The sequence below is a fragment of the Bos javanicus genome, chromosome 8 (genome assembly GCF_032452875.1).
Source record: "Bos javanicus breed banteng chromosome 8, ARS-OSU_banteng_1.0, whole genome shotgun sequence".
NCBI lineage: Eukaryota > Metazoa > Chordata > Mammalia > Artiodactyla > Bovidae > Bos > Bos javanicus.
Genome location: NC_083875.1, coordinates 84,939,231 through 84,955,657, shown reverse-complemented (window position 1 = coordinate 84,955,657; position 16,427 = coordinate 84,939,231). Strand labels below are relative to the sequence as shown.

General features: G+C 48.1%; 1 protein-coding gene across 2 annotated transcripts in view; it reads left to right on the top strand.

Moving 5' to 3' along the window:
• The window catches only part of BICD2 (BICD cargo adaptor 2), a 55,808-nt gene that overhangs the window by 29,929 nt on the left and 9,452 nt on the right, over positions 1–16,427 (top strand). For both annotated transcript variants that reach the window (XM_061426201.1, XM_061426202.1), the window contains exons 2-3: positions 2,478–2,690; positions 15,774–15,926. In XM_061426201.1, the coding sequence (XP_061282185.1) occupies positions 2,478–2,690; positions 15,774–15,926 (366 nt within the window). The remainder of the gene's footprint in view (positions 1–2,477; positions 2,691–15,773; positions 15,927–16,427) is intronic.

Genomic DNA, 16,427 nt, shown 5'->3' with positions numbered 1-16,427 from the left:
CTTTTTATTACCAAATAATACTCCATTGTATGTGTAGACAGTTTTATTTATCCCTTCATCAGTTGGTGGCCATTTGGTTTTTTTCTGCTTACTGGCTATTATGAAGATTTGTGTACAAGTTTTTGTGTGAATGTATATTATCATTTTTCTCGAGTCTGTACCTAGGAGTGAAATTGCAGAATCATATGGTGATTCTGTGTTTGACTCTCTGAGGATCTACCAGGCTGTTTTCCACAATACCATTTTATATTCCCACTAGCAGTGGGTTCAGTTTTTCCATACCTTCACCAGCACTTGTTATTTTCCTTTAAAAAAATTTTTGATTATACCCATCCTAGTGGGTGTGAGGCGCTATCTTCTTGTGATTTTGACTTTCATTTTCGTATCAACTGATGGTGAGTGTCTTTTAATAAGCTGATTGGCCATTTTTAAAAATCTTTGGAGACATGTATTCAGGTCCATTGTCCATTTTTTAAATTGATTTGTTTATCTTTTTATTGTTGAGTTACAGGAGTTCTTTATATGTTCTGGATACTAGACGCTTACCGAATACAAAAATTTGAAAATATTTTCTACTATTGTGTAGGTTGTCTTTTCATGTGATAGTATGCTTTGATACACAGATTTAGAATTTTGATGAAGTACAGTTTATCTGTTTTTTTCTTATGTTACTTGTGCTTTTGGTGCCACAAGGAAGATCCCGTTGGCAACAAGGTCATGAGGATTTACCCACATTTTCTTTTGAGAGTTGTAGTTTTAGGTCTTCCATTTAGATCTCTCATCTATTTTGAGTTAATTGTTATATATGATGTAAGAAAGGGATTCAACTTCATTCTTTTGCGTGTGGGTTTCTATCGGTTCTAGCACAATTTATTGAAAACCTCTTCCTTTTTTTCTTTTTTTGCCCCCCTAATTACTATTTGTTTGCTTAGCTGCACCAGGACTTAGTTGAGGCATGCAGAATCTTCATTCTTTGTTGTGGCATGCAGGATCGTTAGTTGTGGCATGCAAACTGGTAGTTGGGATTGCCACCCAGGATGTGGCAGGTCCTGCCTAGACACGGATTTGTGCTTTGGTTTTTCCCTGGGACAAGGATGGAGGAAGTAGAGAACAGCAACAGAAATCAGAGAGAGAGAGCTGAGCTGACTTGATTTAAAAAGGAACCTGTGTCTTCACAGAGCAAGTTGTCAGTGGCTGGGAGCAGATGAACAAGGCCCACTCTTGGGAGGGAGAGCAGTTACCCTGACCTGACCCTACCCTACTTTATTCAGATAGAGAATCAAGTCGCTTTCTACATTTTTATTTTTTATATTACAAATAGTCCTGCTCATATACATATGAGCTTTGCTTATATTCATAGCTTTGTATGTTTTCCCAATTGTTTTCTTAGACTGGATTTCTAGACTTCATATTAAATAATAAATTAATGAAAATGTTTGTATTTCTCTCAAGAAATAAAGGCATCATTTTCCTTGCTCTTTAGTAGCCCTCTCTCTTTTGTTTTCCTTCTGTGAGCCAGGAGCCCTGTAAAGAGACAGGGTCTCCCCTTCAGAGGTCCGTGTGGGGTGGCCAGTGAGGACCAGGGTAAAGAGACAGGGTCTCCCCCTCAGAGGTCTGCGTGGGGTGGCCAGTGAGGATAGGGTCCCTGGGGAGGATGCACACTAGAGGCCTATGTGGGCCGTGTCCTGGCTACTGTGATGACGCAGGGTGGGAGGGAAAGAGAAGCAAAGGTGCTCGCTTGGGGCTGTGACACCTGGATGAACAGGGCATGATGGTGCGTCCAAGCTGGCCGGGACCTGGGGCATGGACTTGGGCAGACCAGCACCAGTTCTGGTTGTACTTGCTCATGGGGGCTACTCCCTGAGCCACTGCAAGATCCTTTGCTTTTAGAGCCCAAAGCCCTTGCTGGGTCTGGGGGTGGTGGGTCCTCTCCCCTCGGGTATTTTCAGCTCTGTGCCCAGGTCCTGGGCAGGTGGGCAGGGTCTCCCAATTAGGACACATGTGGGGATCAGTTGGCACAAGCTTCACTTGTACCGGGCTTGGGCTCTCACCTTCTCAGGCCTCCCCTGGTATAGGTGTCTTCCAGGATGAGTGAATCAGGATCAATCAAGGGAAGGGCACTGCCTGAACCTTGGTTTCCATATCTGGAGGAGAACCTCAGACCCACCCTAGTGCTGGGGGCTTCCCTGCTGGGACCCAGGACAGGGGTCTGTTTGCTGATGGGGGCCACACTGGCAGAGACAGTGGCTGGGACCTCCTATCCCTGCCTTGTCCCATTTCCTCCAGCCACTCCCACCATCCTATCCTACCAGGGCTCCTCATTAGCCCCACCCCCAGATTTTCTGTAACTTCATAGCCCTCATGTCGCACTTAGGTATCTTGCTTCTCCTGTGGGAAAAGTCCCCCCACTTTCCTCTGCATGTCTGGCCACAGGATTGCCTCCAGGCTCTCTCTCAAGAGCATCTCATCCTCTACAGGCATTTGGACAGGCCCACACGAACCATAAGAAGGTGGCTGCAGATGGCGAGAGCCGAGAGGAGAGTCTGATCCAGGAGTCAGCTTCCAAGGAGCAGTATTATGTACGCAAGGTGCTAGAGCTGCAGACAGAGCTGAAGCAGCTGCGCAACGTGCTTGCCAACACGCAGTCGGAGAATGAGCGTCTGGCCTCAGTGGCTCAGGAGCTGAAGGAGGTAACCAGTGAAACTGGGGCCGTTTGCTTGACTCTAGGTGGGTGGTGGGAAAACAAGTAAGTGCTCCCTGGCAGGGGGCGGGGGTCAGGGCCACCCACAGATTGTTTTACCCCAACTTCTTGTGGTCCATGGTGGTCCAGAAAGGTCTGGGGATGGCAGGGTCCCATCTCTGCACTTGGGGTGATGTGCATCCTGGGTTCCTCATGTGAGCAGTGTAATTATAGTGTCTACCTCCCAGCTTGGGACAATAAAGTCAGAGGGAGGCCACTACAAACAGCTCTGAGGATCAGTTTGGCCCCTAACAGGGGCCTGGCCGTCAGAGGCCTGGGCAGATGGAGGGGAAGGGCAGCCAGTACCCTCTGAGAGAGGTGGGAGGCTGGGCCAGTGTTCCCAAGATGGGGTGGGGCGGCAGCAGCAGGGGAGCAGCATGACCAGACGTCTACCTGAGCTGTAGTCCTGGCCGTGGCTTTAGGGTACCCTACTGTCAGAATCCCCAAGTTCTCATCAGGAAGGGCCTTGTTAACCTCTGTTCTCCATAGGGGTGGGGAGGGGTTGACCAGAACAGCAGATGGTTCTGAGTGGTGGTCAGCTCTGAGGTCGACACCTCAGATGGGATGGTATATGGCAATCAGGGTTCCACAGGGGTGGGAGGGACACTGGCAAGGTTTGGGACAGAGCCCAGGAGCTGGCAGCAGTGGGAAGTGGTCATCCATCCTGGTTTGGGATCAGAGGTCACCAAGACTTGTGGGCTGAGGAGGAACTTGGCTTGAATCCAGGAGAAGTGCACGATCTCATATCTTCACACAGGAGCTCTCTGGTTAGGGTGGGGAGAAGGGACTATCAGAGCTGTAGATTTGACCACCTAAGGGGGAGGCTAGCCTCATGGCCAGCTACGAGCCCTTTTCTAAAAGAGTCAATGCAGATGCTCTCTCCAGCCCAGACTCATTCTGCAGCTTCCCTCTTCCTCCGAGGAGTGGGAGGGGACTTGCTGACTACTGGCTTTGGCGCCAGGAAATGAACTAAGCCAGTCCCACATGCTGCTATTGAAGAACCGGTCTGGTGGGGTCAGGTTTCCTGCCATTCCTGTTAGTGCTTCTGGAGGAAGCCTTCCACTCCCCACCCCCATACATCCTCAGTACATTTTCTCCTGAGGCCCTGCCTGTGTGCCCCTGATCACTGTCAGGCAGGCACTATGGAGCCATGCCAGGTTCTTGGTTGGAGTGGAGGCTCTCCGTCACCGCCTACTCAGACTAGAGCCCTGGTCAGTGTCCCCACCATTGCTGGCTCTGCCTGTGCTCTGCTGCCATCCCTCTCCAGTTATTCTGCTCGTCCTGGTCCTGCCACTTCTGCCTGAGCTGCTGTGTGGAGCTCCTCTGGGGCTATGCCCTGGAGGCCCGCTCTTACAGGAGGCCTGTACTGAGGCTGAGGAGCCTAGATCCTGAGAGCTCAACACTGAGCGCTGCCCCTGAGGAGCACCAGCCTGCACCTGTCTTGGAGTGATCCAGATAAGCAGGCTCTGCACAGTCTCCACAGGAAATGCCCCTTCCACACTCAGGCCTTTCCCTGCTGGTGCCTGCTCCTGCTGCTGTCCAGTTCAGTGACTGAGGGGCCAGCTGTGCTGTGCCCTCTGACCCACCCCCGTCCTTCCACCCTGTGATGTCTGGCTTAGGGGTTCATCCCATGCCCAGCTCTCCAGGAGGAACTTGAGGCCTCGGTCATGTGACACGTATGGCAAACATGCTCAGCGTGGGGGACAATTCAGCTACTCTGTGACTTGTCTTTTGGGTGACCCTGTGGGCATCCAGTTATTTCCTTCATCTCACAGGTTGGGAGATCAAGGTGAAGAAGGTTTGACTGCTCACCCAGGGTCACTGGGTCCTGACCTCTGCACTGTGTGTGAATGGACCCTGCCAGCTTCTGCCCTGGAACATGCCCTGAGGGCCCATTTTGCATATAGAGAAGCAGAGAGAGACCCAAGGATCAGATCCAGCTGATGGATGACGGAGTCAAGTCTTTTGCACATTCCTCAGATTTGCCTTGGGAAGGGGTTGAGAGGGGTGATGAGGGCTGCCTTGAGAAGCAGAACTGTGAGTTGAAGAGGGGGTGGGCATCATCAGCCCAGGGGGTGACCCATTTAGGTAAAATTAGCATCCCAGTGGACCCTGGCCTTGCTCTCCTGGTGGACTCTGCATGTATCAGGCCCTTCACAGGCCTAAGAGTGAGTGGCAAAGATGTGCCAGGAGAAATCGTATCTGTTACCATCTCCTTTGTCCTGGCTAGGAGCCAGAAATACTTGTTTCTTGCTATGGTGGCATCTGGGCCCCTAGGAACGGCTGAAAGGAAGCCAGGGTTTTGGCCACAAGCTGAAGTGGTGGGTGCTAGATCCGGAGCAGCAGCCCCAGGCACCAGGGGGCTCTCCACTGTGGTGTGGACAGGCCTGTACAGAAGGACACCTACGCTCCAGATCCAGGGGATTGAGTGGAGAATGTCACGTTGGCAGTCCAGAGTCAAGAGGAATGGCCCTGGGTTTGTAGAGAAAGCAGCAAGGGTAAGGGGTAAAGTCAGGGGTGAGCCCTGCAGCCGAGGAGGAGCTGGAGGGGGCACACAGATGAGTCCCGAGGGAATGGGCTCCATAAGGAGATGGAAATTCCTCCCAGGGAGCAGAGCTGGATCCAGCTGGTTCAGATGCGGCATCCAGCAGCCCCCTAGGAGGTCAGATTGGTGAGGGAGGGCCTGCAGGGGGTGCTAGGATGGTACCCCGCATACTATCTGGTTTATACCCTGTTGGACCAAGGCCTCCTGTGTCCCTGGTTGCTGTGCATCATCAAGGCTGCTCTTGTCAGGCTCACCTGAGAGAAGGTGCTTCTCTCAATCAAACCCCACAATGGCCAGTGGGAGCTTGTTTGAGCCGTTGGTAGTTGGGTGTGTGCCAGGCAAAGGTTCCCCTGAGGGCAGCGGCAGTGCCCTCACCTGCCACGCCAGCTTGTAGCCTGGGTGCACCTCGCCTTGCTGTCCAGAAGCTCTCCTGCAGACCTGTAAGGGCCCATACTTCCTTTGTCAGCTCCACTGCTATGACAGGAGGCTGTGTTCCAGTTCTGAGTTGAGAAGGTGGAATCTGCCCAGGCCGTGGGGGAAGCTGATCCGAGTTTCTTCACCGCAGCCTGGAGGGCTTTCTAGGTTTGTTAGTCCTGATGTGCAAACCTGTGGGGAGCTGGTGAGGTTTAGACTCTCCTCTTGGCTTCCACTCTGTTGGGTGGTCACGTGAAATCAAGCCGCACATGTTTGAGCACCTCCCCAAGCAGCGTGACTTAGCAGGGAAAGAGGGAGGAGTAGCAGAGAATTCTGGCAGAGGAGTGAGCGTGCGCCCACTAGTGTATTCACAGAGGGCGAGAAGGCAGCTGGAAGCACTGGGACAGGGGCTTGGGCAAGGCTAGGGGCTCATAGCCACAGCACGCCAAGAGCAGTGGGAGCCAGCGAGGGGATACAGTTCAGCGTTTAAGCAGGGGAAAAACAAGATGAGAGAGCAAAAGCTAATTGTTGTGGGAGCCTGTCCCATCTGACTGGAGGCAGGAAGACCAGTTAGGTAGACTGGTTAGCTGTGGCCAGCCTGTGTGACCTGCAGCAGGGTGGGTTGGTGCTGCGGATGGATGCACAGGGGCCACAGCTTCTCCTCCAGTTACCATCCCTTCCATTCTCAGAGGGGAGACAAGGCCCTGGGAAGTGAGCCAAGGTATGGTTACCCCTCGAGGGCATTCGCTTTCCTGAGCACCTCACATAGCGCCTCCGTGTGGAGGCAAGGCTGAGTCACTGCTTCCTCAGCGCAGTCTCCCACACGGGCCCCTCAGCCCTACCCCTGCCTGAGCCAGTCTGAGCCATCTTCACTGCTGATTCCTTGCTGCTTCTCCAGGTGTGGTTCTGTCTGGGTGACAGCACACTTGCAGTACAGATGTTTGGTGGCTCCCCAGGGGCATACGTGCCAAGTGAGTGAAGTCACCTGTCTGGGACTGCCCCTTGGCAGCTTTCTGGTGGGGGCAACCACAGCACCCTGCCATGAGAGGTGGGTCACCTGGCACAGTGTTGACAGCGCTGGGGGCTCCTCTTCCACTTCACTTAGCTCTGTCGGGTGCTCTGGGCTCTCCTGTGTCTTCAGGGTTCATCTCCCATGCCCAACCCCAGCTTTCAGTGGGATAAGACCAAAACCTGTGTTCATTTCTTGTGACTGCTGTGACAGATTACCACAAACTGAGGGCTGAAGACAACAGAAAATCAAGGTGTCAGCAGGGATGGCTTCTTCTGGAGGCTGTGCGGGAGAGTCCTTCCTGTGCCTCTGCCAGCACCTGGCAGCCTCTGGGAGTCCTTGTGTTCTAGTCTTTGCCTCCGTCTTCCTGTGGCCTTCTCCCTGGGTGTCTCCAACTCTCCATCTTGGAAGGACACCAGCCCTTGGATTTGTGCCCACTCTAATCCGCTATTACCTCATCTTAACTTGGGTGTATCTGCAAAGGCCCTATTTCCAAGTCAGATCCCATTCACCCCTTCCAGGGCTTATCATTTCAGCATATCTTTTGAGGGAACACAGTTAAAACCCATAACATTCTACCCTCTGGCCTTCAGGATTTATATATTTTCCGTGTGAAATAGATTCGTCTCATTCCCAGAAGTCTTAGCCCATTCCAGCATCAACTCTTCAAATCCCTTATCACATCTCAAATTCACTAAATTAGGAAAGGCTGACACTTTGAGATGGTCCATCCTGGGGTGAAATTCCTCCCTGTGCAAATTATGTGCTTCCAGAATACAATGTTAGGATAGGCAAAGGAGAGTTACTCTTATTCCAGAAGGGAGAAGAGGAAAGAATAAAGGGGCTGCAGGTCCCAGAAAGTAAGAAGCCGAGCATTTCAGGGCCTGAGAACAGTCTTTGTTGGCCCCCTCCTCTGACTCCTGGAACCCAGGGAGCAGTGGGCCTGCTGGCCTCCCAGCCGGGTGGCTGAGTTGTAAGCCATACCCTTGGTGCTGTCTCCAGAAAAATGCTTTCTCATTTTTTTGCAATAAGGACAAGCTGAGCATTTTCCACATCTTCAAGTTCTAGTTCTGTTTTGCTTACAATTATTTCTTCGGTTTCTGTCTCCTCTCCCACTTTGCTATAAGCAACAAGGAGAAACCAGGCTGTACTTCTAAGCTTCTGCTTCAGAATCTCCCAGGCTGTTCATCCATCTTCCTCGCTTACTAATTCTGCTTTCCACACAGCACTGGAATACAGCTCAGCTGGGTTTTCTGCCACGTTACAGCAAGCCTTTCTGCCATTCCTCATTCCCTCCTAAGGCCTTAGAGGGAGCACCGCTAGCATTCACATCTCTCCTAGTGTTATTTCATGATAGTCCATGCATCCCCTGAGACAATGGACTATTTCTCTATGACTCCTCTCTGACCCTCACCAGAGTCACCTGAAACAATTACTTTTTTTTACCAATAGTCTCAAGGCAGTCTGGCCTTTTCCTGTCCTGCTCTCTAAGCTCTTCCAGCCTGTGGCCATCCCCAGCTCCATGGCCACTTCCACATTTTTGGGTATTTGTTACAGTGGCATCTTTTTCCTGGTATTAAACCTAAATTGGTATATTTGGTTTTTGGGGCCACCATATTAGATTGCCACAAGCAACAAGATTTTATTCTCTTAAGTTTTCTGTATCTGAAATAAAAGTGCTGTCAGGACCATGTTCCACGTGGAACCTTTCCAGCTTCTGGGTGGCAGCAACCCGCAGACCCTTGTCTTGTGTTCACATTGCTCCAGGCTCTGCCTCTGCCATCACCTCCTCCTGTGCAGGCTCTGCAGGTCTGACAGGACTGGGGCATTACTCCCATGTCCACCCTGGCCTTCCTTGGGGCCGCAGGCCTTTCCTGGGGATTGGGCTGCGACCTGGCTAAATGTCTTGCCCATTCCTCTGGGGAACGATACAGACAGCTTTGGAGCACTCCTGTGCAGGGTGGTGCTCCCTCCCTGTGCCTGAGCTCCAGCCGCACTATGATGGGGCTTCTGCAGTGTAGAGTGCTAACTTCTCTGCAGTCCAGATCCCCAGACCTGACCTCAGGATAGCACTCCTCCTTGCCTCATCAGGGCCTCCCTCAGCAGCAGCTGACACCAGCTGGCAATGTGTGTGCTGTACGTGGGCAACTTTAGGGAGCCTCAGTGAACAACACAAAGCCTAGAGCAGCACCCAGCACAGTCCGTACTCAGTATTGAAGGAAGGGGTCACGCCCCTAGGGTTGCCGGAGCGGTGCCAGTATGGAGACAGCGCCAGTGAAAGGGTTTTTGAGCCATGCAGAGAGACCACACATTGTCCAGGTTCATTTCTGTGAACGCCAAGAAAAGGCAGATTCACAGACTGAAAGCATATTGATGGTTGCTGATTGGTGTGTGGTTTCTTTCTAGGGTAATGAAAATGTTCTAGAATAGGTAATGGTGCACAGCTATGAATAAACTATAACCTTGGAATTGTACACTGTCAGTGGGTGACCTTTATGGGACGTGAATCATATCTCAATAAAAAACAAAAATGGTTCTCCTGTGCAGGCAGACTGTGCTAGGGTACAGCCTGGGCGCACAGGTTCTGGGGTGCAGATGGCTTCGACTAGGCAGTCAAGCTGGCCCGTGGTCTTGTCTCCCCCTCTGTCCTTTTTCTGTCTACTTTAGGACCACTTGTTTCATTGAGGAGAGCTGTTAAGTTTTAAGTAAAGTCCATTTACATTTTTCATTGACCAACAGCTCCCACTTGCTGCCCCTGTTTCACCATCTTAACTCCTATGTCTTCCCATACTGAGCGGGCAATTTTTTTTTTTTTTAATTGGAGCATAATTGCTTTACAGTGCTGTGCTGATCTCTGCTGTAGAAAAACACGAATCAGTCATAATTTTATATATATATCCCCTTCCTGGTGAGCCTCCCTCCCCATCCCACTCCTCTAGGTTGTCACAGAGCACCAGGCTGGGCTCCTTGTGATACACAGCACTTCCCCACCAGTTTCCTATTTACACATGATATTGTATGTATGTCAATGCTGCTTTCTCAATTTGTCTTACCCTCTGTTTCCCCTGCTGAGTCCATGAGTCTGTTCTCTGTGTCTGTATCTCCATTTCTTCTCTGTAAATAGGTTCATCATTATTATTTTTCTAGATTCCTTGTATATGTATTAATATACAATATTTGTTTTTCTCTTTCTGACTGACTTCACTCTGTAACAGGTTCTAGGCTCATCAGCCTCTCTACAACTGACCCAAATGTGTTCCTTTTTATGGCCAAGTAATATTCCATTGCATGTATATGTTCCACATCTTTTCTGTTCGTTCATCCGTTGATGGACATCTAGGTTTCTTCCATGTCCTGGCTGTTATAAATAGTGCTGCAGTGATCACTGGGGTACATGTGTCTTTTTGAATTGTGTTTTTCTCAGAGTGTGTGCCCAGTAGTGGGATTGCTGGGTCATAGGGTGGTTTTATTCCTGGTTAGTTAGGGAATCTCCACACTGTTCTCCATAGTGGCTGTATCAGTTTACATTCCCAACAGTGCAGTAGGGTTCCTTTTTCTCCACATCCTCTGTAGCATTTATTGTTTGTAGTTTTTCTGATGATGGCCATTCTAATTGGTATGAGGTGATATACATCATTATAATTGTCATTTGCATTTCTCTAATGATGAGCAGTGTTCAACTTCTTTTCATTATTGGCCATCAGCAGGGAGATCAAACCAGTCAATCTTAAAGGAAATCAATCCTGAATATTTTATTGGAAGGACTGATGCTGAAGCTGAAGCTCCAATACTTTGGCCACCTGATGCGAAGAGCCGACTTAATGGGAAAGACCCTGATGCTGGGAAAAAATGATGGAAAAAGAAGAAGAGGGGGCAGCAGAGGATGAGATGGTCAGATACCATCACTCTCAGGGATACTGTGAAGGATAGGGGAGCCTGGCGTGCTGCAGTTCATGGGATTGCAAGAAGTCGGACACAACTTGACAACTGAACAACTTGGAGAATGTCTTTTTTGGAGAAATGTCTGTTTAGGTCTTCTGCCCATTTTTTTGATTGGGCTCTTTGTTTTTCGGTATTGAGCTATATGAGCTGCCTATATATTTTAGAGATTAATCCTTTGTCAGTTGCTTTTAAGTTTATTTAGGTCTTATCTGTTTACTTTTGTTTCTGTTTCTATTACTCTAGGAGGTGGGTCAAAGAGGATCTTGCTGTGATTTATGTCAAAGATTATACTGCCTATGTTTTCCTCTGAGAACTTTATAGTTTCTGGCCTTATATTTAAGTCTTTAATCCATTTTGAACTTATGTTTGTGTACGGTGTTAGGAAGTGTTCTCATTTTATTCTTTTACATGTAGCTGTCCAGTTTTCCCAGCACCACTTACTGAAGAGGCTGTCTTTTCTCCATTGTATAGTCTTGCCTCCTTTGTCAAGGATAAGGTGCCCATAAGTGCATGGGTTAATCTCTGGGCTTTCAATCTGTTCCATTGGCCTATATTTCTGTTTTCTATATATGGAAATATATTTCTATATCTCTGTCTTGATGATTGTCGGTTTGTAGTATAGTCTGAGGTCAGGAAGATTGATTCCTCCAGCTCCATTCTTCTTTCTCAAGATTGCTTTGGCTGTTTGGGGTCTTTTGTGTTTCCATACAAATTGTGAATTTTTTTGTCCTAGTTCTGTGAAAAATACCATTGGTAGTTTGACAAGGACTGTATTGAATCTGTATATTGCGTTGGGTAGTATAGTCGTTTTCATAATATTGATTCTTCCAATCCAAGAACATACTGTTTCTCTCCTCTATTTGTGTGGTCTTTAATTTCTTTCCTCAGTGTCTTATCGTTTTCTGCATACAGGTCTTGTGTCTCTTTGATTAGCTCTAGTAATTTTCTGGTAGCATCCTTCGGATTTTCTGTGTGTGGTATCATGATCATGTCATGTCATCTGCAAACAGGGAGAGTTTTACTTCTTTTCCAATCTGGATTCCTTTTATTTCTTTTTCTTCTCTGATATCCAAAGCACAATTCTTATATATCAATCACTGAGTTAACGAGGACTCTCTAGAGAAGCAGATGGATAGGGGTATGTGTTTTGCAGGGTGCTGGGTCAGGGGGTGGGAGGCAGAGATTTATTGTAGGGAATTGGCTCACTCAGTTGTGGTGGCTGGCAGATCCAAAATCTGCAGGTTATGCCATCTGACTGGAGACCCAGGAAAGAGCTGATGTCGCAGCTACAGTCTGAAGGCTATCTTTTTTTTTTTTTTTTTAAAGGCCTTCAACTGACTGGATCCACATTTTTACTCAGTGGGTCTGTGAGTTTAAATGTTAATCTCATCTGAAAATATACCTGAATGGTGACACCTAGACTGGTGTTTGACCAAATATCTGGAGGCCAGGGCCTAGATAAGCTGACACTAAAATTAATTGTAACAATCAGTTGGGTGGTAAGTAAGGGAAATGGCCAGAGTCAAGGTGTATGTAGAATTTTGTTAGGAAGCAAGTAAGTATGTTTCCTCAGGTTACCGCTCACACTGTGTTATTTTGTTTATTTTTGCCTCTCAGGAGTTTTGCTTTCCTGACAAGCCTTGCATTTCACCAATCAGTAATTTCAGTTCAGTTCAGTCGCACAGTCGTGTCTGACTCTTTGCAACCCCATGGACTGCAGCACACAAGCCTTCCCTGTCCATCACCACTTCCCAGAGTTTACTCAAACTCATGTCCATAAACTCGTGTCCATTGAGTCGGTGATGCCATCCAACCATCTCATCCTCTGTTGTCCCCTTCTTCTCCTGCCTTCAATCTTTCTCAGCATCAGGGTCTTTTCAAGTGAGTCAGTTCTTCGCATCAGGTGGCCAAAGTGTTGGAGTTTCAGCTTCAACATCAATCCTTCCCATATATATTCAGGACTGATTTCCTTTAGGATGGACTGGTTGGATCTCCTTGCAGTCCAAGGGACTCTTAAGAGTCTTCTCCAACACCACAGTTCAAAAGCATCAATTCTTCAGGCTCTGCTTTCTTTATAGTCGAACTCTCACGTCCGTACATGACTACTGGAAAAACCATAGCCTTGACTAGACGGACCTTTGTTGGCAAAGTAATGTCTGTGGTTTTTAATTGCTGTCTAGGTTGGTCATAACTTTTCTCCCAAGGAGTAAGTATCTTTTAATTTCATGGCTGCAGTCACCATTTGTAGTGATTTTGGAGCCCCTCCCCCCCCAAAAAAATCTGACACTGTTTTCACTGTTTCCCCATCTATTTGCCATGAAGTGATGGGACCAGATGCTGTGATCTTAGTTTTCTGAATGTTGAGCTTTAAGCCAACTTTTTCACTCTCCTCTTTCACTTTCATCAAGAAGCTCTTTAGTTCTTTGCTTTCTGCCATAAAGGTGGTGTCATCTGCATATCTGAAGTTATTGATCTTTCTCTTGGCAATCTTGATTCCAGCTTGTGTTTCCTCCTGCCCAGCATTTCTCATGATGTACTCTGCATGTAAATTAAATAAGCAGGGTGACAGTATTCAGCCTTGACGTACTCCTTTTCCTGTTTGGAACCAGTCTGTTGTTCCACGTCCAGTTCTAACTTGCTTCCTGACCTGCATATAGATTTCTCAAGAGGCAGGTCAGGTGGTCTGGTATTCCCATCACTTTCAGAATTTTCCACAGTTTGTGATGATCCACACAGTCAAAGGCTTTGGCATAGTCAATAAAGCAAAAATAGGTGTTTTTCTGGAACTCTCTTGCTTTTTCAATGATCCAGCAGAGGTTGGCAATTTGATCTCTGGTTCTTTTGCCTTTTCTAAATCCAGCTTGAACATCTGGAAGTTCACAGTTCACGTACTGTTGAAGCTTGGCTTGGAGAATTTTGAGCATTGTCTTACTAGTGTGTGAGATGAGTGCAGTTGTGTGGTAGTTTGAGCATTCTTTCGCATTACCTTTCTTTGGGATTGGAATGAAACTGACCTTTTCCAGTCCTGTGGCCACTACTGAGTTTTCCAAATGTGCTGGCATATTGAGTGCAGCACTTTCACAGCATCATCTTTCAGGATTTGAAATAGCTTAACTGGAATTCCATCACCTCTACTAGCTTTGTTTGTAGTGATACTTCCTAAGGCCCACTTGACTTCACATTCCAGGATGTCTGGCTCTAAGTGAGTGATTATACATTCGTGATTATTTGAGTCATGAAGATCTTTTTTGTATAGTCCTTCTGTGTACTCTTGCCACCTCTTAATATCTTGTGCTTCTGTTAGGTCCATACCTAACATACCATTTCTGTCCTTTAGAGGGTATCTTTGCATGAAATGTTCCCTTGGTATCTCTAATTTTCTTGAAGAGATCTCTAGTCTTTCCCATTCTATTGTTTTCCTCTGTTTCTTTGCACTAATTACTGAGGAAGGTTTTCTTACCTCTCCTTGCTATTCTTTGGAACTCTGCATTCAAATGGATATACCTTTCCTTTTCTCCTTTGCTTTTTGCTTCTCTTCTTTTCACTGCTATTTGTAAGGCCTCCTCAGACATCAGCGCTGCACAGCCGCTGCTCTGCCTGCGCCCCATGTCATCTGTTGGGTACCTCCTTGGCTCACTTAATGAGGGGACTGCATTGGTCCATTTGCTGGAGATTTGGGTAGTAAGCATTTGTCAGGAGTACTTGATATATGTGATAACTCGTTCCCCTTTTTGTTGTGTTCTTCTTTTCTTATTGGTCCTATTTCACTTCGTCAATCCAACATTGCTTTTCCATGTGTACCTATGTGGAATCATAGAATCTTGTCTGCAAAGTGTATGCATCAGTGGGATCACAAGAAACCTCAGCACCAGCAGAGATGCTGCTGTGTTGGGAGAGAAGGACAGAGTGAGCTCTGGGGCCCAGTGGGTGATGGTGCTTCTAGCCAAGGGGGTGGGCATTAGATCTTTGCAGGTGTGTAGGGGAGGCTGCGTAGAATGTTGGGACAGAGAATGTGAGGAGAGATGGAGAGTTTGCCTCAGAGACAATTCTGCCTCCAGGGGCACCAACCTTGGGCTGCAGCTAATCCTACAATGTATACAATGACTCCAGAATGTTGGCCAAGGAACCCAGGTCCTGGCCCTTGGCACAGAGTAGTAGCTGGTTGAGAATCCCCCACGGTCTTGATTGCACAATTCATGCCAGGTCTGCACTTGTCCGTCTCCGTGCATGTTTGAATCCCCTAGACAACTTGGAGGCAGGGACTTTTTTAATAGAATTATTGAGATAATTCATATCCCTTACAAATCACCCATTTGAAAATATGCTGTTAGTGGATTTTAGTATATTTACAGATTCATGCATCATCCCAAATCAATTTTAGAATATTTCATCACTCCAAGAAGCAACCCCATTAACAGTCACTCTCCTTCCCATCTTCCCCTTGTCCCCGCCCCAGCAACCACTGACCTGCTTTTTCCGTCTCTCTGGGTTTGCTTATTCTCAATATTTCATATAAGTGAAGTCATAAGGTAAGTGAACACCAACACCTCTTTTTTACTCATGTTGTTTTCAAGGTCCATTTGTGTTACAGCATGTGTAGTAACGTCCAGTTGTATAAATATACCGTATATTGTTTCTCTCTTCAGTTGGTGGGCATTTGGGTTGTTTCTGCCTTTGCTGTTATGAATAGTGTCTGAACATTCACTCACAAGGTTTTGTGTGGACATGTGTTTTCCTTTCTTTGGAGTGCCTGCTGAGGCCCACTGCTGGGTCAGCTTTAACCCTGTGCTGAACTGTTGAGTATCTGCAGACTGTTTCCACAGCACTGCACCAGTGCATGCTGCCAGGAGCATGTGACAGAGGAACTACTTTAGACCCCATTTTACATGTGAAGAAACCAGGGGTCAGAGCTGCTGAGACTCTCTGCTGTTCACCCCCATACCACACAGCTCACGGCCCCAGCTCATTGTTAGGTGGCTACATTGGACACCACGGCAAGCCTGGGATTCCAAGTCCTGGCTGTGTGGCTACCATGGTGGGCCTGGCTGCACTGAGCTCCTTCTGCCTTTGGAGTGGTGAGACCAACTAGAGCAGGCCTCTCATATCCACCTTCTTCCTGGCAGATCAATCAGAATGTAGAGATTCAACGTGGCCGCCTGCGGGATGACATCAAGGAGTACAAGTTCCGGGAGGCACGCCTGCTGCAGGACTACTCGGAGTTGGAGGAGGAAAATATCAGCCTGCAGAAGCAGGTGTCTGTGCTGAGGCAGAATCAGGCAAGTATCTGGGCTGCACAGGTGGGACGGGTAGATTAGCTCTGGGCCACAGCCTGGCCTAACCCTCACTTTGCTGTCTCCATGGTCAGAAGACATTCCCTCCCTCCTTCCGCACTCAGGCTGAGGGTTATATGCCACTGTGGTTCGAGGGTGTGGCAGCAGGGCCCAGCCCCTTCAAGACCAGAAAAACAAAGCCTCCGGCTGTATTGTTGGCTGGCAATTGTCAGCCAGCAAAAATTGGAGGAAAATGGAGGTGATGAAGATGTGAAACCAAGAGATCCCAGAGGCTGGGTGTCTGGCTCCATCTCATTTCAGGTGCCAACAGGAGACCAGAGATGTCCGTATGCCCTCTGGGACCCTAGAGCTATCAGTGTACCCACTCCTCCCACTGTATCATGTTTTCTAGACTCCTTTGAACCCCATATGGTCCTGGACTTTGGGGTGAAGCCTAGTGACCCTTGAGCAGTATGGAGATGTCCAGGCTGTCATATGATGTTCTCA